General features: G+C 43.4%; 2 protein-coding genes across 4 annotated transcripts in view; one reads left to right on the top strand and one right to left on the bottom strand.

Moving 5' to 3' along the window:
- RSPH9 (radial spoke head component 9) overlaps positions 1-25,411 on the top strand; it is a 161,796-nt gene that overhangs the window by 19,716 nt on the left and 116,669 nt on the right. The window lies entirely within an intron of this gene.
- Positions 466-22,302, bottom strand: MRPS18A (mitochondrial ribosomal protein S18A). Of its 2 annotated transcripts, XM_005503796.3 has the most exons (6): positions 22,092-22,302; positions 21,876-21,907; positions 18,318-18,422; positions 11,141-11,264; positions 10,264-10,330; positions 466-1,102 (listed from the first exon to the last, which is right to left on the bottom strand). In XM_005503796.3, the coding sequence occupies exons 1-6, from the start codon at positions 22,189-22,191 to the stop codon at positions 958-960; spliced, it is 573 nt and encodes a 190-aa protein (XP_005503853.1). In that variant the 5' UTR covers positions 22,192-22,302; the 3' UTR covers positions 466-957. The 2 variants fall into 2 exon arrangements, with proteins under 2 accessions (XP_005503853.1, XP_064914159.1); XM_065058087.1 differs by lacking the exon at positions 18,318-18,422 and having other exon boundaries at positions 22,092-22,298.

The raw sequence follows: 25,411 nt of genomic DNA on the forward strand, positions 1-25,411 counted from the left end.
CACAAGGCAAAGCTAAAAAGAACCATTATAATCTAATTCAATTTCTTCAGTAATCTGTGTTTGTCCTTACCCTTTATTCCTGTCCATGCCGCTAGGTATTAGCAGATGATTCTGATGAATGCAGTACAAGGTTAAGTGCCATAGTAATATGCAAAAAAACCTGTTGTTGATTTGTAGCCTCCAGATAAATATCAAATAAATGGAGCCAAAGCAATAATGACCCTGATAAATTTAGTGAGCCTTTTATATCAGGCCTATAAGTAGCACTTCTCAAGTAGCAGTGGTCACTAGGTAGAAGGTGCATACTTGTACTCTACAGGGAGAGAAATGGTGCCACTTTTTAGTTACAAGATGGAAAATTATGCACATCTATCAGCCCCAAACTATCGCAGGAAGCAGCTGTATCACTGACATGGTAGACTTGTGGCAAGTGTACTTGCAAGGTCAAAAAACTAGGCCAAGTCATCAAGGATGTCAACATTCTGTATTTGCTGGATCCAGGAGTGAAGCACAAGCCAGGAATCCTTACAGGGACATGTAAGACACACACACACACCTGTCTGCCACTGCCACAGGTGTTCTGCTGCAAATTATGGATAGTACAGATTGCAAAAAAAATTTAATTTCAGTAGGCATTAACTATTTCTGTTACTGCCAAGAAGGCAAATCTGAGTTGAAATACACGTTGAAATACATGAAGTACCCAGTTGTGGACCATGGAACAAAAACCTTCAGATTTTTTCTGGCTTTGAGGTAAAAGTCTTTGCCTCCTGCTTTCTCCAAATCATTCTGCACACAGAACTTTACTTTGCTGAATCTTATATTCTCCTAGAAGAGCAGATTGCATTCACTGGAGAAAATGACAGTTTTGCGATAAGAAAAGTTGAGATACTGACAAACTTGCAAAAAAACTCAGAACAGTGGAAAACAGCTTAGTGAGTATGCCAGTTTTGGCCACTAGTGGTTGAAACAGAGAAGCTTGTGTGTATATTTGACATTATCCTTCAGCAAAGGGTGTCCGACTGGCAAGGGTTTTTTGCACCACTTAGGGCCTCTCCTCCAGATGGGCTTTGCAGATTTGACAGACCAGCGCGTCAGATACCTGTCAAAACAACACAAACGCATTTCAGTTTTAAACTGGTCGCTGAGAAGAAGTTCCGACTGAAGCAGAAGCAGGCACTGCAGCCTCTGTCTCCCCAGGTGCCTCTTTATAAAAGGAATAACCATGAGCAGAGCTCCCTCAATTTAGAAGGGACCACTAGAAAGGAATTTTTGTTTTGGAACTAATAAGCTGCACCTCTGTACTGAAAGCACTGGCACCAGCCTGACTTTCAGTTTCATGAAACAGATCAGGTGTAGTCTCTAGGCTGCTGGCAAGTTGTCCACCTGAAGCTAAACTGGAGTGCCAAATGCTTCCATTGGAACTAAGTCTAACACTGAATGCATCCAGCCTGTATGGGATGTGTTATTTCAACAGCCAGCCTCAATAAGGTAAACTAATTACAAAGGCTAAACCCTGTGAGAAACAAGTCTCTAAAAAGGGATTTGTTTAGTTTCAGTGTATAATTGGTTACTTCTTCTCCATGAGATAGGTTTCTGGCCTAGACTTGTATTTTCACATGTGAAAATTTGCTTTCCTATTCTCTGTACAATACTATTGCAGCTTGCTGGTGCAGGAAGTCAGAACCTACAATGCAAGAGGTGCTAGAATGGAATTACCATCACAACTGCGAATCTCTGTGAAGAGCAATGTCTGGCAAAACTCCTCTGCTTTTTACCATATGAAGTTTTAGACTTGGCTTTGCAAACAGGCAGGGGATTTCAGATCCAGAATCAGTTACTGGAAATTCTACCCTGTGGCTGGGTGGCCTAGAGTTTTGTTAGACTTTAAATCTTTTGCTACCAGTAGAGAGGGGAATATAAGTCCTTAGAGAAAGAGGAGTCTTTTCAGACAATAAAGATCCAAAGTAAAACCCTAGCATAATCTGCACAAACAATGCTCCAACAAATTAGAATTTGGAACAGACTGATAAACTTTGTCCAGCGATGTTTGCATGCCTCTGTTGAGTAATCCCATGGTCTTAATGTAACTTCAATCAGTCATCCTCTCCACAAACAGCTTTGTTACCTTTTATTTGCATCGTGCAAATTTGAGATATTAAGAACTTTGGACAGAGACCATGTAATGCATTTGTTTGAAGGCATTTGGCACTTGCCTGAGAACTACAAAGAAAGCTTGCTATGCCAGGCAGCTACAGACTGTATAACAGCAGCCCATTTTCCTAGCACTTCCTCAGCAATCCCAAACAACACAAATTGAAAAACGAAACACATTTAGAGGCTCCTGCCACTGAAATGAAGCCGCTTCCAAAATGCTTTGCTTTTGCTTTGAGGAGTTTATGGTAGTTAAAACACCTAGAAGCAACAGGAAGAGGGATCTGGGAGACAGCAAAGAGCAAGATCCAGCCACTTGTTCTCCTGTGCATGTGCTGAATTAGTCCCTTTTGACCTTTCACGTTATGTAGTGCATTAGTGAAATCCCTTACATAACCACATCAGGACAGGAAGTAGGAGAGACTCTCTCGTCTCTAATTTCACACGTGAAGGGAGTTCAGAGAGTCCAAATGCAGGTCCCCAGTTTGGAATCTGGTAAAGAATTGTGGCAAGGCAGCTACTTCGGGAGAAGCTGTAGGGTATTTGATGGGCACATGGGGCCAGGTCCTTCTTTTCACATTCCCCTTTCTGCACTTAGGAGGTCTGTAGCGCAAGTTTTAATATCGCAAAGCTGCACTTACAGCGAAGGAGGAAAAAAAAAAATCCCAAATTGTTTTAATGCATCAGTGTGCCAAGTGCAGTTCTGGTCACGTGTCCACAGGCTTACGGGAAAGTGCCCCTGTGATAATAAATGATCTCACTGGAAGAGAAGTGAATGTGAGATACACATCAATGCTGCGTGCAGGTTTAGACAGACAGTGGCTTTTTAAGAAATCCCTCTGTTTCTGTGTGGGGGCTGGAAGTGCACACCCCAATTCTGCATAGGAAGGAGGATTTAGTAATGGCCTGATTTTAAAGCTTTTGTTATTTCTCTTTTGAGCAGGTCTAATCCAGCGCTCTGGTCCAGGCTTTTGGCTTCCTTTGGGGACTGCAGGCTGGGGCTTTTCATTGTTAGCTGAAACAGACATTTGGACGCTTTCCCTTCCTGAAGCACATTTGCTTTTAGCGCTTTTAATACTTGCTTTGTCCCAAACTCAAACTTGTCCTATTTTGTTTGCTGCCTTTTTTTTTCCCCCACCTTGATTCCGCAGAGGCAAAAGCCTGATGCCTGGGAGCAGTCAGTCTACAAAGTTCCTTTTCCTCTTTGACTAACCCCAGTTCCTACTGTTTCACAGATTATTTTTTTTTTCCTAACAGTAAAAACAACCCACAAAACTCATGTTAGAGACGGGCCTTTCCTGCACACTCTGCTGTCCATGTAAGGTGGTATACCCCCTTTTCAAGACAAGTCACCCAAATTTCCATTGTATCCAAGGACACAGTTTTTCTTGGGGAGTTTTTACAATAACCTACATGCACACACTGGCAGATGGTCTGAATTTTCTCAATCAGCTGAGGGTTGTCAGGACAGACCTTCCATGTCGATGCCAAATGCAACTGGTCCACAGTCTCCTAACCTGCCATCTCCGTGTGCAGAGCTCTCAACTCTGGAGAAAGGGGAACAAAACTGCCAGTCTTGGGGACTGGCAACTCACCTCGGGGCTCTGCTTGCCCCCTTGAGTACAGTAGGATCCTGGTCAACAGCTAGAATCCCTACACTCCAGCTGCACAAATCAGTATAATAATTTGGATAAAGTGTGATGGGAATCCTGGTGGGATTTCCCTGATGGGAAAAGGCAAGATATAAACAGGATGGAAACAACTGTGGTTAGGCACCTGCAGTCACTGCAATTGCCTAAAATCTCTGTGGCATGTGGAAGTCCATTTCCACAGATTTTATTCAGTGAATAAAGCCTCCTCACTTAGAGGCTGCCACTTAACACCTAGGAGTAGCACAGGGCTTCCACCTCTGCTGGGTAAGGGAAATGACCTACCTGCTGCACACCCACAGCCCTGCACGCAGCCCACACAAAGGCCACTTTGGTGCAGTTCAAGGCTGAACTTCTGAACGCCCCCCCCCTGAACTTTTTCAGTCTGGCTTTTGTTTGGATAAAGAGCAGAAGGCTACAGACTGCAGGAAGCACTCGATCAAAGTGCTGGCAAGACTGCTCCTCCCTGCCACATCCCTTCCCATGACACCTCTTGGCTTTGCTCACCTGCAGCCGCTCTGGATCTTTGCTTTTGAATTCACATGCTATGCACAGCAGAGTTTGCATGCAGATGAGAGAAACCACATGCTGCTGGAGTGAAATGCTGATAGCAGTGAAACCAGATTCTGCTCCCAGGGACAAGAGGTGTCCACAGAGCCTGAGAACTTCATAATTCATGAGGAGTTCATATGGAATCTTCTTCTTTCCTAACACACAGCAACTTCTTCAGTTCATGTGATGGAGGAGGGATTGACTTGGATATTATCTGTGCCAAGTTCTGGTCTTCCAGTAGGTAGCTGAAATTGGAGTGGCAGCTGAGCACTCCAGATCAAGTACTCCATAATCTACAGCACCTCTTGCTGAAACAGCCTAGACTCAGAGAAACTGTGACTTCCCTTAGTCCTTTTGGAAAGGGAACAACTTCACAGTGTTGTGCTTTAACCAATATTTTGGACCTGCCAAAAGAAAATGAGCGCTATACTCACACTAAGAGAGCATCTAGATGCTGGCTTGAACTCACTGACTGTTCTGGATAGAGTGTTAGTCCACACTATACATGTAACAACTTCCATGCTGGAAAAAAAAACTGCCGAGCTATTCAGGTTTCCATTCATTAAAGTAAGGATAGAAGTTTGACCTGCAGCTGTGCTTGACTGTTTCCCAGACGGTTCTCCTGTGAGGTGGCCTACACACACATGAATCTGGAATATGAGAACAGTCTGTCACTCTGCACAGTGCTGGTGAAATCCCTCAGAACTTCCTTGGCCTCATGGACTAGTAAAAATATTTTGTTTCTGCAGCACTTAACTGGAGCATGCCAGGCTGGTACACAAGTGAATGCAGAAATAACCGTAGGAAGCTATGAAAAGGAGAATTCAGGCTCAGGATGAGGGAACAATCCCTGGCTGCAAGACAAATTTGCTTGTGGAATCATCCCTTGGAAACAGTGAACCCCCTAGACTGGGCCAAACATGAGAAAATCAACTGCAGGGAATAATTCTGCATTGATAGGGGGTAAATTTCACTGGTGTTCCATGTCCCAGTTCTGCAGGCAAATGGTATGGAAGAGAGGGGGAGGACAGTCGATTCAAAAGTTTATGGATTATGTGGGTACTTCAATGGTCATATTTCTTTAAAGGCACCCATAGCTAGTAAACCAGTTAAGCAATAACATTCATGAGCTATTGCTGTCAAAAACAAATCAAGCAGAAAGCAAAAAGACAAAGAACTTAAGTCCAAGAAAAGAGAAACATCGTGGTCTCAGCTAGACAGTGTCCCAATTGCAGAGGATAGAAGAGAGAGCTGTGAAGTGCTCCCCAGTTGAATTCTGACCACAAGGTGTTCTTATGCATCTCCTACCAGCCCCAGGACCGCACAGCTTGGCTCAAACTGGCAATTCACTTTCATGTTATACTTTCTTCTGTAGGCCCATTATCATAAGAAGGACATTGAGGTACTAGAGAGAGTGCAGAGAAGGGCAACAAAGCTGGTGGGGGGCCTGGAGTACAAGTCTGATGAGGAGCAGCTGAGGGAATTGGGGCTGTTTAGCCTGGAGAAAAGGAGGCTGAGGGGAGACCTTATCACTGTCTGCAACTACCTGAAAGGAGGTTGTAGCGTGAAGGGTGTTGGGCTCTTCTCCCAAGTAGCAAGTGATAGGACAAGAGGAAACAGCCTCAAGTTGTGCCAGGGGAGGTTTAGATTGGATATTAAGAAAAAATTCTTCACAGAAAGGATTGTCGGGCATTGGAACAGGGAACAGGGCATTCTGCCAAGGGAAGTGGCAGAGTCACCATCACCATCACAAGGCGTTTAGATAAGATTCTTAGGGACATGGTTTAGTGCTAGAGTTAGGTTATGGTTGGAGTTGATGGTCCTGAGGGTCTCTTCCAACCAAAACGATTCTATGATTCTCTTACATCCTGGATGGGTGATCTCATACTATGCTACACAGCTGGATGACCAGGAACAAGCTGGGATCTGCTCTTCCTCTTGCATTCCAGTAGCAGAAACAGGATCAGGAAACAGGGTGGGTAGGGGAAGGCCATCTGCTAAGTGACCCAGTGCAAAGCAGGGCAACTCTTACCTCTCTGCAGAGAAATCTCAGGCATGTAGAAGAAATGTCCAAAGTTTGTACAATGGAGGCAATAAAACAACTTCAGAAAATAGGGCAGGGATCCTGCTTTTTGGAAAACATCATGGAGTAAGCACTAAAAGAGCACCTTCTGGAGAGGCAAAGCAGGCAGAAGGGTTCCAGATGATAGATCCACACTTCACATCACTAGAAAAATGGCAGGGCAGCACTGCTGACCTTCGTGAAAACAAGACAGTTTGCTGATAGTTCCATAGGATGGCATGTTACTTTTTAATCCCAGCTGGGTGATAGTCTGTGCATACCAGATGCTTTGTATTTGAAGCAGCCTCACTTTAAACAGGTTGACCATGACATAGGCCAAACATTCTGGCCAAGACAAGCCACAAGTGCAGCCAAGGAAAAGTGGAATAGCAGCTATTCTGGTGCTCTCAAGAAGTATACATTAACACAGCTCCTCCTTTATGTATGTACTTAGCACCTTTGCCCAGCAGCCATACAGCTCCTCCTATGTAGCTGGCCTGTACATAATCTCAGGGGCAAAGGACAGTTTTTCATCAGGTTGGTTTTTCCCCTTTTGGCAGCAGATGAAGCTGCTGCCAAAAATAGAGACACAACCTTGGAAGAAGCCCTAGCCAAAGGGAGCATCAACCAGAACTTTGCAAGACTGGGGAAATGAAAAGGATTGTTCATCCAAATGAAGTAATCTGCCAGAATTCTGCCAAGCAGGGGTTGCTGCTTGAGTCTACAGAACATCCGACTGTATTATGGTAGAGCTGCTGGGCTCTGCCTCACACTTCAAGTTACATTCCTCACAATGAATCTCCTTCAGTCTCAGGTGCTCTGAGTGGAATCAGCCTCTAAGGTTATCTTAGGCTTTCATCATGGTCCTGTCACTCTAGCAGCTGATGGTGTAGCCTAATGTCAAGAACTCTACCATCAGCAAAACATTCTTCAGCTCAGTGTAAGATTTTCTGTCCCTGGGTGGTAGGAATTCTCATAGAAGTATGTGGGGTAACATCTACAGCAGACACTGGCTTCTCAGAAGTTCCTCCTTTAAAAGTGTGAATGATTTCCTAATTCAGAGTGAAGAGTGAGATATCTGACTGCTTACAAGGGAGCAATGAGAAGAATTTCAGGGCAGAAGGGGTGAGCACACAAAAGTACAGATAAAATTCTGAGAGAAATATGTCCTTCAGCAGGGCAAAGCTCACTGTCACAGTCTTGAGACAGACTATAAGTCTCTTTGGTGCTCTGTCTATTCTTTTCATCTTGCACGTTCCTATTTTAGAACAGTATAGCAGGAACTGTGTCTTTCGCAAAGCTTTCTTCCACGTGCAATGCAAGATCCTGATGGCAAGAGAGTAAGTGCAGATGAGTAAGGAGATGACAGCAGGAACAGAGGACACGTGACTGGGAATGGACTAAATTCCCAGTATAATGGATATGACAAATCCACCTGTGAGAACTATCCATCTCACTTTGCAACCCTGATACAAGTTTGTCTCTTTGTTCGCTGGCTTGTTTCTGCATGACTACTTTCTTCTGACCAAGGAGGACCAGACTGCTGCAGAGACAAGTGACTTCTCTTTCACCTTTGCAAGCACCCATGCACAGCAATAGGCAAGCTGCTGTGCCAGAATCCCTGGTTCCTTCACACACCAATTGAGTGCTTCCCAAATTACTACAGATTTACAGAAAGCTTTACAAACAAGTACAGAGGCAAAGTCAAAGCAAGCTTGGACAAATCATTCATGTGGGAAACCTTTGGTACAAACTCTGGCTTCATTCCCAAAATAAGCACAGGCTGAATGTCTTAAGCATGTGGGCACCCTTCAGTCCAGAGGAAGGAAGCAATTGATATCTCCTGTCTTAGGTGGTGCCAGCTACTGTTCCAGAGAGCAATGCGGGAAGTGCAGGTTGGGGTACACATGGTGAAAACTTTCACAGAACCACAATGGCCAAGATGTCACAAGGCTTCCACAAGCAGAGCTTTCCTCTTCTGGCAGGCCAAGATGACCTAGGGAGCACTCCTGAAGTACCACTGCAGTCTATCCTGGCTCTGGGACTCAGTTGTTTAATTCCAGCCCCAACAACAAAACTTTCAATTTGATTTCTTGATTCCATTATCTTGCCTCTACCCAGACCCCAAAGCCTGCCTATTACAGTGCTGTTTCATCTTAGCAACAGCTCTGGTCTCTTATTCCAAACTCTGCTTCCACCCTGATTACTACGTTCCCTTGTAGGGAGGAGAAAAACAAGGGTGGTGTAGGGAGGGAGCAGCAATGCAATAGGGAGGGCTTGGATACTAATCTCCAATTTAAATCTCTTTTTAGAGGTGTAGCACACCTACTTCCATGTAGAATGTATCCAGAGGTATCTGTTCTTTGTTCTCACTAAAAGTCTACAGAACAATTTATAGCAATCGAGGCATTAGATCTGGAGTCCTGGTGTGATTCCAGCAAGATACAGGATTTGCCATTTCCTGTCTCAACCTGCTATGCAGGGTTGCTATGTGAATGCTAACAAGATAATGTGCTCCACCCCACAGCTGCTAGAAAAACACAGCTACTAAAGAATCCCAAAGACTTGTAAGATACAGGAAAGAAGTAGTTTTCAGAGCTGAAGTATATGATGGCTACAGGGCTTTATCAAATGTAGTCCTCTAATTTGATGCCCACTGATACCCAGTGTGCAGCATGCCAGTATCCAAGGGACATTTCCAAGGGCTTGCCTCAAATCTCCACTGCAGACAGTCAGAACTGAAATGCAGGAGTCTTCAGCTGCCCCCAGCCCTGCAGCCTAAGCTCTCCCAGCAACAGCCCCATGGCCTCTGGTAACCCCACCGCTTGCTAATGCAAGGTTCATAAACTGCTCTGACATCACCATGGAAACAGAGTGTGAGGTCATAAACAGGGGATTAGCACCTCTGAGCGCCCAGCACAGCGTAAGAGGCGGCTGCAGGCTTTCTCTTCACCCATCAAAGGCCAGGGGCCATAGAGGCCGGGGAGGGGGAAAAGACCCTGTAGCACAGGAAGGTGGAGGGCAAATCGCTGATTGGGGGAAACAAGGATGGGGCAGAGTGGAACAGGCTTGTGATGGGCCCTTGCTGGCTGCTCAGCCCCCCACTCACTGCTGGAACACCTCCAGGGCACCCTCCGGCTGATGGGGCCCAGTCACCAAAAGGCTAAGAGAGAAGGTACTGTTTCACTTGGAGAAAAGCAAGCTCAGGGAGCATCTTATCAATGTTTAGCAATACTTGAAGGAAGGGAATAGAGAGGATGGAGCCAGGTTCTTTCCAATGGTGCCCAATGACAGGATAAGAAGCAATGGGCACAAACTGAAACACAAGAAATTCTGTTTGAACATAAGATAACATTGTTTCACGATGTGAGTTGGTTCTCTGGAACAAGCTGTCCAGAGAAATGATGGAAAGTCCAGCCTTGAAGAAAAACCTGATTGGACATAGTCCTGGGTATCCTGCTCTAGGTGACCCTGCTTGAGCAAGGGGCTTGGACTATGTGATCTCCAGAGGCCCCTTGCAATCTCAACTACACTGTGATGCTGTGGCTTACTCCTCTGACTGCTCTACTAAGTGTTAGTGATGAGGAAGCAAGTGCAGCTGAGGATGGGAGGGCAGAATCTGAGGTGTGGCAGTTTAATCCTGTGGGAATAAATGGTTTGAATGAGATGTGGTTTGCCCTTAAAACACTAACAAGAGAGTAGCATGAAGGACCTTTTCCAAAATGCTACGAATACTCTTGATGAGCCTTATTCCTTATGGCACATTTTACCCAGTTATAAGGAAGTGTTTTTCCTGTTCCAATCTATCCTTGAAAAAAAGAAATGTGGAAAGACAAGACTATGCACCTGTTGAGCTTGGGCTTCTTGGGAATATGCCCTTCAGGAAGTGGAGGCCTGTGGTTTGGCAACAAACCTGAAACAGAAAAAAGAAAAGCATGAGAATATTTTGCAGTGCCTCCTTGCCTCTATAGCATCCACAAGTTACCTTTCACCTTGTAAGCCAGGCAACCCAGATCCCTACTGGGACATCACAGCAAAAACTCAAGTACAGTAGAAAGGGTATTTTATCTTGAACTATTGCGGAACCTGCAGCCAAAGAGGAGCTAGGAGGTTGTGCCATGTACAGAGAAGAAAAACACAAAGACACAGCCACTTGGGCTCATCGAAGATGCTTTCTGAGAGGGCACAGGGCACTTGTGTCCAATCATATTCCACCTTCAGGATGAAAATCTGACTATTAAAATTCTCAGTCCATTCAATTTGGATACAACTAAGGTACCAGGCATAAAGATCAGCACTATACTCCAATTGTGTCATCCTGGGTCCCACTTCCAGGGTAAAGCAAAAAAGTATTCACATGGCAGATGGTAGACAGGTGCATGTTATGGTAGACAGGTCAAGCTTATGCTAAATCAAGTAATTTCAGAAGCTGGTATTTAATCATTAGTTACTAGAGACTGAGCCACTTCCCAGATCTTTCTGCAACAGTAGACTCATCTACAGGAACAGGTGTCTGCTGCCAAAGCAGGAGCCAAGACACATAGAAAGTGGAACAAGTAGTCTCTGGTCCATTGTCCTGTCCCAGCATTTGTACCATAATGATTTTGCTGGGTGACTGGACAATGACATCTCACTGAGCTATATTAACTGGGCAGGAGACGGCTCTCAAGGGGCTCTGCGGGTGTCCCTCAGTAAGGGATTGTCTCAGGAGAAGGCTAGGTACCTGCACGGTGAGCCATCTGCACACAGACAGCAATCTTCTTATGCTCCTCCAAACAGAGCCCTGTGATCCTTCGTGGCAGCATCCCTCCATCAGAACGGATAAACTGACTCAGCAGCAAGACATCCTGAGAGAGCAAGAGAAGGACAAAACCATCAGCGCTACAGCTACTTTAACTGCTGTGATTCTTAGGTGTTGTGCTGATGCTCGTGCTGTGTACAGGACTCAAAACAAAGGAAAACAAACCAATGATTCCTTCCCTATGTGTTTTGGCTGCAGCCTGACAACAAGTTGCGTTTGCTTGCTGTCACTCCACCTGCCAGCTTAGCTCACTAAGGTCACTCAGATGGTCTGAGTCTTCCCCTGACTTCACTAGTGTAAACATATGATGTCAGCTGCAATCTCTGCTACTTCGCTGTCACTTGCTCCAAGATTCTAGCTATGATAATGTGTCCTAGGTACTCAGGCACAGTTACACAAGACCCACAGATGGACAATGTTTACACAACTTGAAATGCCATCACAGCTGCTACCCTAAAGGCCACCGATATGTTAGATCACCTCTGGCCCCCTCCTTGTTCCCTCAGAAGGGGATTGTTCTCTGCTATCTACTACTCAAACTTTTGTCCAGTTTCCCATGGTAGAACTTCCCTCATGTCTCTCTGGAGGGGTGGAGAGCAGGAAAGTGGTCCAAGATCTCGCACGAAGAAGCTTTGTGTAAGAAATGCAAAGAGCGTGTGCTGATAAGAAAGACCTAATAGGAAAAATCATTGCCTTCAGTCCTTCAGCTATGCATTTATGAGCTGGGGCTCTTTGTTACAGCCATGCTGGATGGAAGGAACACTTGGAGAATGCTGAGGGCTCATCTGTGATTCAAGAATAATTTAGATTACACTGCTGTTGACCTTTCCAATTAAGAGCTCTAGAAACCTAAAACATTCTTCATAAAAACAAAATTAAAGGGATCTTTAGGATCAGATAGTATCACAGAGCTAGGATAACAATTTTTTTAAACACAGCAGCAGCAGCTGTTGCACAAGTGCCCCATTAACTGTACATAGTACAACAGCCCAGTATTTAGATATGTGCTCTCCATCTCCACACGCAGCACCACTGCAAATGTACTCCATAGGCCAATACAAGCAGGTCCCCTTGACATGCTGACGTGAGCATAAGTTGGCCCAAACAGCCTCTAGAGACCATGTCCTTATTTTTTCCCCATCTCTTGATAGACTTGTTGCTGGTGGAGAGTTTACTTCTCTACCACTGTTGTAAACATGTTCATAGTTGAGGTAACTGGACCATGCGGAGGCTGCCTGCAGGCTGGAGGGACCTGCCGGCACGCACCCCGACAGAACAAGAATTCAAATCAGGTACATCAGTACTTTACACCCCTCCTGTCTAGGGCAAACCACAAGAACAAAGAGTGCTTGTTACTTTTCACATTGGGTAACCCCGACTCTGCCTGTTGTTCACGGATTTGCAGACCTGCTCCCATCTCCCTATCTTTGCTCTTTTATAAAGAGCTCCCCAGAGCATTCCTAGGTTCATCTACTGCCCTTGCAAAAGTGGATATAAAATGAGTATTCAGAAAACCTAGCTATCTAGGAATTATACATCCATTCTCACTGCACAAGACCAGCTCAGCTCTGAAGGGGGCTGCTGGAATTCAGTACAGCTTTCTGATAATGACCAGTTCTGACATATACTTTCATACCAGTATTGCAGCCAAAATTTAGAGTTTTGTTGTTTGTTTTGGGCTTTGAGGTTTGTTTTTGTCCTTCCCTCTCCCCACCTCCAATCCCAGCCTCACTAATATCATCATGACACACAATTTCCCTCTTCCCTTATCTGTCTTTCTTTCTACCTCTACTTGTCTACAATGAATGTGTCCAGGCTGATTTTCAGATCCAGCTCCTTCGAAAACACGGCAGGTTAGGCAACTTCTCACTGATATAAAATGACTTATTAACCACCATACAGAGTGATGTTGTATCCAAAGAACACAAAAAGCACAGCAGAGCAACTAGCAGCAAGCTCCTGAGAGGCCATTTATGGTTGAAAGGGAAGCCAAGTGTCCTCAGCCCAGTTAATGCACAGCCTTGCCAATGGGAACAGTAACCAGGGGACCAGTTGGTGCCAGCTGCGTTGGTGGAAGCTGGACGGAGGCCAGCAGAACAGTCCAAGGGCACTGACTTTTGGCCACTCCTGAAATGCACTGGATTGGATTCAGGAAACCAGAGCAAGACTCCATTTCCTTTTTGCCTCTTCTTTAGCCATGCAGTTCTCCAAATCACCAACAGCTCAACTTGCCATTTAGCACAAACACAGCATTTCCCAAAGTGAAAAAGGGCTGTCCAGCTCCAAGTGCCTAGAAAGAGAAAAACTTTCTAGACTTTTCTACTAGCCTGCTGCATTACTCTGTGGGGAAGAGGAAAAGGGGAGCTGATGGCAAATTTGAGGCTGTTCCAGCCTTTGCAGCCATGAAACCTTAAGTAGGCCACAGGCTCTTGTGAGTGGTGTGTGTGGTCCAAGTGATTTCTCATATTACCACCACGCCTCATGGAGTCACAGGCTTGTTATCAAGTGTTTCTATGCAAAGAGAGGAGGTGGAAAGGAAAAGGAGAAAGTCTTTCTTTTTCTCCCTATGGGGAAAAAAACCAAACAAACAGGAAAATCTGTTCTCTGTTATCATCTACGACCAACAGTATCACCAACTGAACAACACCCTTGTGTGGCAGCCATTTCTGAACCGAAATCATCCACATCCCAGCCGCTGCAGCTCCAAATTACACTCACAGAGTGTTTGACTTAAAATGTTGCACACTTGACAGATGGATTGTCCATTTCTGAAGATCCCCACAGTTAATAGGCCAGGTGCCTCTCCCAGAGTACTTGCACAGATGCATCTTACCATAGGGAGAAAGCAGACAGGTACAGCCAACTTTATGGGGCAGCTGTGGAGGGAAGCAAACAAGTATGTGGAGCGGTCAAAGAAAAAAATATGTCTGGCAAGTTCTCATGGTGCCGTCATGTTCCATGAAATTCACATTTTGTGCTAGTGGACAGCCAAGCCTGTAACCACAGATTTGCTTTAATCACTGGACAGCTCCCACGAGGCTGGACCCAGATTCCCACCCCTGTAATCTGCAGCATTTGATGAAAACAACTTGGATTGAATTATTCTAGGGCTAATAGGCAAAGCTCGCAGTTTGGTTTCCCCTAATTGCTGCCAAAGCAAGATGACATATTTACTGCCTACTCAGACTAACAATGTTTGAAGTGGATAAGGGGGAAAATGAAAAACAAGTTTAGCCTTCACCTCTAAAAGAGCTGGATAAACTTGCTAAACGCAACACTCTGCACAGCACATTCTTGTGAATGGATGGCAACCAAAATGCAGAGGCATCTCTGCATTTTAATATATGCAGACACTTTGAAAAGCAGGATCCTTGATTAGTTACATGCAATTCATTAGAACCTTCATTTACCGCAAGAAGAGTTCTGTCTGTGTAGCCAAATTACTACTGGACTGTATCAGACAAGTCTGCCAGTCATTATTTCCAGTTACACAAGAGTCTAGTTTTTCCCTTCTCCCTTACTCTGGAGTGCTGTACACCATTCTCCAGGCATTTCGTAACAGGACTGCAGGTTTCAATCCAGTTGCATCCTGACAATGACCAAAATAAATTTTTACCTCCAACGGATATGAGAAAAATCAACTGAGGTCTCAGTTTCAATGGACTGACGCATGCAGATCACAAATTTTGGGAATTTATAACTTAGGCACTGTTATCCTGAGCCTCAGCAGAGACTAAGGACTGAACTGGCACAGACAACTGCAGCCCTCCACACCACAGCTGAGGCAGGTCGGAATCATGACCTGCTAGCCCTCACAATGCCTGTTCAGTTGATTAATAACTTGGGAGACATTGGTCTCCCAGTTCTCTGACAGCCAAAGTAACTCATTATGCCACTACTTTAGACTCTGCTAGTTGCACATGACAAAAGGAAAGTCCTATGAGGTCATATTACTCAGCTCCCTCAGGGGCTAATTCAACACTTCCCTTTTCATAGTGCCTCATTCAGCCCAATTACAAGCGTCCCAAGCAGAAAAGCTCACACTTTCCCTTCTGTGCAACTGACTGATCTCAGCTTATCAATCTCAAAGGAACCACTGTGATCCATCTATTCTGATCTCTTACCAAGCACAGATTATAGGTTGTGCTGTATGAACTGGGCTATCTCTGTAACAAAAATAGCTGTTCTCAATTTACAGACTTTTAGGACAATTAACCACCAGCGAGTAAACTGTACCACTGTTTAATTATCCAAACAGTTAAACGCCTGCACTTTATTATTAAAGCATTTCAAGATTCTGCTGCTCATGACTGCTGCAGCAAAGAAAAATAGCAGAGATCGCTTTTGTGGGGAAAAGGGAAATTTTATTCTCCTTAACATTTAAAAGCTTGAAAATCCATGACTGGTACAAAGCATTCAAACATTATAAGTGACTTATCCAAGCAGAAGAGGTGGCCTACTTCAGAACTGTAATTTCTCCTAGTTCTCATCAGCCCCACTGAGGAATGCCCCTAAATACCGAGGTAAGAATCTTAGAACCTGCCACAATTCTGAAAAAACAGTTCACACTGCTCTCTTTAGCTTTTTGTCCAGGTTCTCCTCTGCTCTACAGCAGGAGTATTGCATATATACACCAGATGCATATACTTTAAAAATAAACTACATGACAGCCAAAATGAACGTATTCCTAGTTTGTCTCTCAGGACCACAATTTCTTACCAATGATCTCAACAATGATTCTCAAGACTCTGGCTGCAGAATCTCTCCTCACATTTGTTTTTTTTTCTTGCCTCCACACCAAACAGTAGAAATCAGGATCTAAGAACCAAACTGAACTGAAGCGTGGAAGAAAACTCATAACCTTAGTTCCCTCTACAAACACACCTAAAACTCATGCTTTACATTGTCTGTTGGGACCTACTTCTCATCCTGTAACTCAGCCTCTGCAGCATCACATTGTCTAAAACTGCTTCTTTATTCTCAGTGGTGCCTTTACCTCTACATTCAACAGTCTTCTACCACAGACAGCAGTAGAAAGTTGGTTTATATATCAGTTTCCAAGATTTAATCCGCTCCCATGGCTCATTTAATCCCTGAGCATCAGTTTATAGTTTCTGGAGTTGTTACTATGTGACTCATTGAATGCTTTCTGGAAACGTGTAGAACTACCCAGTTTAATGATGTTGTTGCTTCTTTGCATTTACAAGTCACACATATTAACCTTAAGGAAAGTATTTTACAGTGCAAGTGATTGGTATGTTTTGATCACAACACAATTCAGCAACCACAAAGACATGATGCAAGAATTCGCTGCATTCAAACATGGCAAACACAAAATAACATATCTGTCTTTGTAGTTCTTTCCATACTTTAATGGTGTTTGCCATTCTCCTAATTTATTATCATCTGCAAATGCATTGTATTTTCAGTTTTCCCACACTGTTGAGAAACTAGCTCACAGAATGCTAAATACTCCCCTGCCCCAAACTTATTTCACTGTTTAATGTTGCATCCAGCTTGAGTCAGAATCATTGCCAACACTCTGATCCTAGACAAATTAATTTCTGCAACAGAGGCTTTAAAAGGCACTAAACAGATATTTTATTTACATCTCACATCTGTTGTTTCACCTGCCTGGACCAATTGCAAGTATTTTGTCTGGCAGTATTTCTGTACTCATGTTGCTCATAATTCATGAGTCATGATTAGTTCTATCAAACAGGTTATTTGTTTTTATTCCTAGTTGATACCATTTTACTTGGAATTTGTAACATTTGATTTACCAAGTGGTAATCATCAGCATAATGCTCCTTCCTCTCTCAGCGACTTAGTATTTCACTTGCCATTTTCAAACCATTTAATGATTCCTCAGGATTTTCTTCATGCTTTAAAAAAATCCTGCAAGCCAAGTAATGCTTAGCCAATTAGCCAATTTCCTTAAGATCTTGGGGCTACACACAATCCAGGACTGCTGGTCTGTACCTAATTCAATGCTTAAGTTATTTCTGTACCTGTTTTTTCCTGGTGTTTTACATCAGCAAGATTGCCATTACTACCTAGATATTAAAATATTAACTTTTCTTTAGTGTGTGCACTAGAAAACTGCATGTGAGCAGCTCAGCCATCCTGCAGCCAGTGTGGCTTTCAGTGCCCTTCTCCTCTCATTAATGGACTTTCTTTTTCACAAAGACTTCTTTTCCTCCAGATGCATCTGTATCTCTCTCGCCCTAATCCTATTGACATTAGCTTATTCTGAGTTTTCTGTTGCGTTATCTTAGTAACAGCATGTTCCTGTCTGGTTTTCTTCTTTTCTAATTCCAGTATTGGGTTTTTGGCTTGCAAGGGGGGCACTTAGTCCTTTTGTAAACTCTGTGCTAGAATGACCTCTTGTAAAGTTACATTCTGCATCTTCTATTTCATGCTACTTATTCTGAAGTGTTCTTAACTGTTGTGCTTTTGTTTTAAAACACTACAGGATTTCCCTCCCATCTTCTACATTTAGTGTTAGTAATCCTCCCATCAGTTAATAAACTTGTTAGAATTTCCTGCAAAAAGCTTGAATCAAAGTTATTTTTTCTGTTGCATTGGATGTAAACACATATCCTCTCCTTCATACTAAGAGTTTTACAAGTTATAAAAAACTTTTATTACCTTGTTGGACGATGACCCAGTGAGAAATTGTAGTGCTTAAAGACATATAATTGGTCTAGTAAAATCTTTTGGCCTCTCTGGAGTTAGAATAGGTCTGAATCAGCTGACTAAATGTTGCATTCCAGTTTGCTTCTCCTGTAAGTACAATGCTGAAAGGAAGCTGGGCACAAAAGAGATATGACCTTCGTAGATCAGACAGCCATGTGTATCATTCCAAACCTCCTATATGATACGAGCTCATCCTTCTTTTTCCCCAGGAACACCATCAGCCAAGGCACACAATTACTGTGTAGGAAGCTCTTGTTAACTCCATCTCTGCTTCTCTTGGGTGTAACTATCTTTACTACATCCAGCACAAGACAAGAAGGGAAGGCTGTACAGAACGTAGATCTGAGAGCAATATTTACCTAGCTAAGGGGATGGGGGAACTCTCCTTCATTTAACTTACCACGTAATCGTACTTATGCTTCAGGTTCCAGCGACAGATAGGACACTGGCCAGAGGGGTTTGGAGGAGTTGGTGTCTCAGCATCCTCTATAATTCTCCCTTCAATCTAGGAAGCAATTTGAAGGACATCATGATCAGGCATAGCTTGGACCTCTACCTGTACCTGTGACTTGAGGAATACTTGTCATCAAGTCCACAACATATTGACCAGTATTGCGCAGAGGTAAGGGGAACAGTATCTGCATTATTCAACCCATTTACATAAAGATATACCAAGCACTTTGGGTATACAATGACTATGGGGGAAAGAACAAATCCAATGGGCATAAAGAACCATTTGGTAAATTCTTGTATAAGTTTTAGTAAACGTAAACTAGTTCACAGTCAGTGTGAAGTTCTCATAGTCACCTGAATTCCACTTATTGCAGTACTGCTTTGAACCATTATGCCTTGAAACTGTAGTGGCCCCTTAGCCAAAAGCTTTAAAACACATTTTTTTCTGCGAATAAGAGAATGTCACAGAACAGCAGATGCACATTGTGGGCCAAAACAAGCCATGGCCCGCTAGATTATAAATCAGCAACAGGGGAAATTCTGAGCAAAAGTTAAACTTAATAAAGGGCTGTTAGGATTTTTTTTTTTTTCAAATTTAAACACACCAATATTTTTCCATCCAGTTTAATTCCCCGAACAATTCCTTTAGGAGATCATTTTACAATCTTTTCTATATCACTACAAAGCAGTGACATTCAACACTCAAGTTTTATCAAAAGTAACATGCAAACAGATGCAGAAGGTCTGTGTGGGAAGAACTTGAGAAATTTGTTTTCTAAATGTAGATATAATAGGAATATGAAGTCCATCTACATACGTGCTTGTCTTCTTTTGAGGACTTATGAATAGAAATGAGAGCTTTCTCAAATTGCAGCTGAATGGACAGAAAAGACAATAAAACTAAGACTTTTTTTCTCCAAAATATTTTGGATGTTTCCTCTGGTCAAATTAAAATTAAAACCAGATTTTGAACACCAGCTGACAGCATCAAATAGCACAAGCACCAGAGTTTAAAAAGAAACCCTGGGTGGGATGCAATGTTACTTTTAAGAAAAAAGCTGTCTGATTTAGATTGAACTGTCAGGGTCTGTGCCTGAAAATCTGGGAAGAGAAAAGCATGACATTTTCTGTAAGTGTGTTTGGGACACTGGCATCCAGCTGAACTGTCAGAGCTAATTTATATCATGGATTTGTGTCTTTCTTGTCTAGTGGTGGCAAAATGGAAACAGAGAAGTTATTTTGTAGTTCAAGCATCTCAGTACCTCAAAGAGATAGAACACTGTCAATTTTTAAGTAAGATTCCTCCCTCTACAAGTAGAATAGCCAGTTTTACAAAAACCAAAAAGTAACTACAAATATAAAATAAAGGCCAGTATATAATTTTCTATTCATTAGTAAAGTTATATTCTGGGGAGTCAGTGTATTTCATCTTGATTCTTGCCAGCCTGGCTTCAGACTGTACTTTGATTGCAATTCCATCTTAGAATTCAGAATCTTTATTCATTTCCATGTCAATATCAATTTTTCTGGAAATAAATTTCAGTGTACATTATTTGGCAACTATGACCCACCTACCGAGGACTTTCATATTGTTAACTCACTCAGTTATTATTCTTCTATTAGAGAACTACAAAGGAATATAGGGTCACTACATTCTCAGTATGCTGATGAAGTCCAGATTTCTCTGGGATTCATTCATCTGGTTCATGTCAAACACTTCCTCCAATACTGATAAAAGCACAGACACATAGAAAGATGAGTCCAGAAAAGACTAATGTAGAGTTGGTAGGATAAATGGAATGACCGGAGGATATGTTGAGAAATGTTTCAGCCCTTTAGCTGGTCAATTTACACCATTTGTTACAAGATTTTCCTCATCTAGGGACACTGATGGATCCTAGGCTGATGTCAGATATTATACAGTAGAAATATCCAAATCTCCCTTATGCTTCTGCAACGGGCCAGGAAGAATTATTTTTCTAGAGACCTCTCCTACTGCAATGCATACCTTTTCTTATTCAAGCCTCAGCTAATGTATTGGGACTTCTTGATTATAATTTACATCCCCTCTGAAACTGACTGAGTGCCAAGTAAAGTAATCCACTGTGTGTTGTGTTATGTTCACACTCTCCCCTTGTTTTGGTTAAAACAACTTCAGAGCCTGCCTGCAAGCTCTTCTCTTCAGGTCTCTGGGCAAAGATTAGTAGTTTGGCACTTGAAGAGAAGAGAAAGAGACTTTCCATCATACTTACTGTCAGTTTTGGAAATCTTGCAAACTGCCATATTCTATTTGATATTATATATCTAAAACATAAGTAACCTGCTCCATTCAGGTTTCAAATGTGACAATGTCCATTAATACACACATGACAAGAAGGAAACTCAGAATTTCAAAGGCATGAACAACTGTTTCATGCTGTTTCATCAGCAAGCAAAAGTCTGTCACCTTCTTATTATTTATATATAGAGATTAGCATTTAGTACACTGTCTTCTAGCTATTCCCAAATAATTTGTACTCCACTCTCCTCACTGTATTTACACCTTTCAAAAACATCTGTCATCTGTCTCCAGCCAAGGCAGAGATTGCTACTGGCATATGTCGTGTGAGCAGAATAATGCAACCTCCTTTCCTTCCCCAATAATTTCAGTGCTTCTGCTAAAATCAAAACAAAACAAAACAATTCTCTTGATAAAGTGCAACAGATCAGATAGTGTTAAATTAAGAAAAATGCAAATTCTACTGCTTTGGCCTCTTCCTTCCTGTCTTAAACCACAGCTAAGAAAATGCTTTTCTTTATCAGTTGCTTCAGAACTTATGTTTACTTTTCAGGAGCAGTTTTCCTTTAGTATTTAAGGTCTTCCTTTGATAGTACTCGTTTCACTGAGGATTTTTTCTTACTACGTGCATTACAAGATACAAGCTTTGCATCACCTGTGGTCACTGCGGCACACACAGAGCAATTAACAGACACAACACAGATCAAAGGCAAGTGACATGCACGGCACACAGCCAGTACAGAGCCATCCTGTGATGTCACATCGGGCTGCTGGCCCAGGGCAAAGTGACAAAGTGACTGGGCAAACCTCCTTCATGCAAGCCCACACTCCAGACAATGCCAAGTGCCACCACTTCACAAAATGAACCCATTTGAAGAACTGCCTCTTGTGTTTTGGGTTCCAAACGCCTCTGGTCAGGACTTCCAAGCTTACCAGGAGCTCAGCGAGGGATCTGGCACTGACGGGTGGATCTAACTGGAGCCACTCGTGATCAGCAACACAGTGACGATCCCAACCTTCAGCAGCCAAGCCCTCCATGCCACTTAGTAACCCATACCTACAATGCACCCCTACCTCGGTTTTGCCTACACACCCCGAGATGTCTTTCAGGCAGAAAAGCGACCCTTTTACCCTCTTTTTATTTCTTTCGGGCGGGGCAGACACACGGCGGGAGGCTGAGGGAGACGCGACGCCAAGGGCAGCGACTGAGGGGGCGCAGGGACTTACTATGGTCGTGTTGCCTTTGGTCACCTCCACGACTGAGGAAAAAAAAAACAAAAAACAAACAAAAAAGGCAAAATGAGGCTCATGCAGTCTAAATCAAACAGTACTTTTTGGGGAGAGGGTGAAACACAGCGAACGCAACCGTGTCTCCCGACCGCGGTGAGGCAACGGGGCAGCCCGCAGAGGCCCCACGGCGCCCAGGGCCACCCTCAGACTCACCCTCCCGGAGGGTTCGGACCGGCGGCGAGGCCCAAGCGTTTCCGAAGAGCCCGGTGAACAACCGCCTCAACCCCCCTCGCAGCAGGCTGGGCGCAGCCATCTTCCCGTCGCCGGCGCTGCCGTCACTCTCGCTTCCGCCGGCGGGAAGGCGGGGGCTCTGCCGGCGCCATTTTGATGCGCGGCAGTTCCCCGCCCCTGGCACCTGAGAAGGGGGAGGAAGCGAGGGGTTTTGTTCCCCTGCCCAGCGTCTTCTCTCTGTGAGAGAAAGCCCAAGGGGGGGTTTAGCCTCAGCATTGTGGCGCAGAGGCCTCTGTGTTTGCACGGGCCCTGGGGTGACTCCTTCATCAGGGGGTGTTTCAGCCCAGCTGTGGGGGGCAGGGAAGGGGCTTGTTTCCAATGTGCCTGTTTCATATCTGTACCTTCTAGGGGTGCTGAGGTCAGTGCATGTGCCTGCACTGGCTCGTGGAATTTGGCAGGTGAAGCTTTGAAGCAACCTGTTGCCAAGCTGTAAGCTTGTCTTTGTAACCATGCAGTCCAGTTTACATGTTTTCCATTTTTCTTTTAATATCACTTGCCGTTGGATGGTCTCAGGCAGCTTGTAGGCTGCTGAGAGATCACTTCTCCCATCGTCTTTCTTAGCATGCCCCATCTGTTAGCTTCTTCCACCTGCCTTTGGTGGAAGGTGGCCTGGAGGTGTCAGCTGAGGGGGTTGTGTCAGACACTTGGGACTTCAGATACCAACAAACCATTCATTTTAGATGGTAATGCTGTATCGTCACGAAAAGCATCCTTCAGGTTGAGTTGAACTGTACTCGATAGCAAAGGACATTCATGGGGTTTCCCCAAGTACTTGTTTGCTTTTTCTTTGTCATTTCAACTCTTTAGAAAATGCAGGAAGCAAAACTAATGGAGTGAGATAAAATCCCTTGGAAATCATGTGTGTTGATGGACATTCATGCCATTCTATTCCATCAGCAGTCAACAGTGCTCATGTGATTTCTTCTGTATGTTTTCCTGAGTTTCTTGCTAAAATGTGGTGTAAAATTTAAATTGTGGCATAAACATAAAATTTAATATAAAATAAAATTTGATCTTCCTGTATCAGGAGATCTTCTACCCTCTTTTTCTTGTGTGTTATACGTGCTTCTTGTTACAGTCCAGTTTACAAATCTCTCTCTGTGGCAGATCTGAGCACTCAACTCTGGGACTTTCCAAAGAAGTGGGAATGAAGGCAGGGCTCCTGTCCAGGCTCTTGTGCTCCGTGCCAAGCAATGAAAATAGGGCCATCCCAGTTATTCAGAGAACAAATTGAGCAAGAAGGCTTGCCAGAAGAGACTTCTTCCTTTCTCGACGTGTTATGCTATATAATGATATCTAGAAACAGGGCGATCTTTAGCTTGTCCAAAAGCTTAAACATAAGAGCCAAACAAAATATTTACTTCCATCCAGTCTAAGGATAACTTCCTTATGAGGAGAAGGAACATTGCTAGGCTCAGTGGTGTAGTGATGTCACATTTTTATGAGGTGCTTGTGTTTTATTTTGTTTTCTTTACATAGAGGGTTTTATTCTAGCGGAAGGAGTTTAGCTGCAACAACCTGACAGGAGAGTTTATTCAATGCCTTAAATTGAATGCAATTTCTTCTGTTGGCTTCCTGGCCTCTCATGATGGGGAAAACTAAAGGGTTGACTCTCTTCACGGGACAGAAACCAACAGTTGGTAAGCACAGGGCTGGCTCACTGTGGTAAAGATGTGTAGTCAGAGGGTTAGGGGCTGTTCAAGAGCTTTTCCATGTCATAGGACTTTCGATGCAGTTAAGCAGCACGATGGCTTTTGGTCAGACAGGGAGAGATCAGCAGCATGGTGATAGTTCAGATTCAGTGAGGACTCCTCTTGCTTGCCTCGCTTTCAAATAAATGCTGCCTCTAAAGGAATTCAAGTGACACAATTTAATGTAAAGAAGGAAAACAGTTGCTTTCTTAAAAACCTACAGTTTCTGGGTTGAGCGAATTCATTCTTCTCCTGAGATGTTTTTTCTGTCTTCTGAGTATTTTCTACAACTGTTAGCAATGCAGACCATCAAGTCCCAAGGAGACAAACAAAGCATGTGCCAATTTGAGTCAAAGCCCATCATCTCTTTCCAAGTTTAGAAATTTGACATATTTCTGATTTCTTGCAGATAATTTTTGAATGTGTTTATTTCATCAAGCCCTTGTATTCAGGGGAAAAAAAGTAGCCCTGAATACTATGTCTGCATACACAAAAGAGAAAATGAAGTGATTTTCTTTCTGTAAGTTGGTTCAGCCATGGTCTGTGATTTGTCAGCATAGTGGAGGGTGGTCCAGTTTAGGCAGAACTGGATGTTTCCAAGGAACGGAACAGGATGTCACCGGTCATTGAAGAATGACTCCTTTTCCTTTTGAATTAAAATTAAACCTGCGCTCCCAAGTGTGGATCTGGTTAGGAGCAAGGAGGTATCATATTTTAGATGAGAAACTTATGTCCTAGTTGCTTAGGGCCTCCAGAGATTTTTTAGGGACTGCTCTCAAATAAAAGGTATTCCCTTATATGGACTGCTTTGGGATTAGACGTAGATGTTCTGTAAGCTCCATTTTTCTTTTCCTGCTAATTTGTGTTCTGCTCTTGTCTGAAAAATGGAATATATTTTCCTATTTTTCTTAATTCCTATAACATATTAATATTTTCTTCTTCCAACTACAGAGAAACTTTTCTGGTCCTTTGGGCCTTTTCTGGTCCATTGGATGCTAGTGGATGACATGTATGTTTGCTCCAGAGCCTTGCCCATGCAAATAGCTTATGAAGGCTGAGCCTGTTCCGACCAAACATGATTAAAAGTCATAGAAATCGAGATGGAAAAAGCTATTAGGTCACATAGTTCCCACACGCGCCCCCCGGACCAGTACAGGTTTGTTTCCAATGGTACATTTTTGGTGATTTCCAGAAGGGGTCACTGCAGGTCAGCATTCACTTTGCATCCAACAGCCTGCCTCCCTTCCCCCCTCCTGAAAAATTAGGAAACCTTCTGAACCTGGTGACGGGTAGGTTGCAAAACGTCTAGAATTTTTATTATAGCTTGTAATTTGATGTTGGGTGATCAAAAGCAGAATAAATGTATTCATGTCCAACAACTGATCATCCAAGATTTTAGATGAGGAAGTTTAGCAAGCACTTCAAAATGATGTGTTAGCTACGTGTGGATATTAAATGCTACAAATCCTGAGGACTGTTCTGGGGGATGCTCAATTGTAACGAGAAAGACACATTCACAGGTTTACCCTGTTGGGTAGTCCATGCTTAGAA

Source organism: Columba livia, chromosome 3 (assembly GCF_036013475.1).
Source record: "Columba livia isolate bColLiv1 breed racing homer chromosome 3, bColLiv1.pat.W.v2, whole genome shotgun sequence".
NCBI lineage: Eukaryota > Metazoa > Chordata > Aves > Columbiformes > Columbidae > Columba > Columba livia.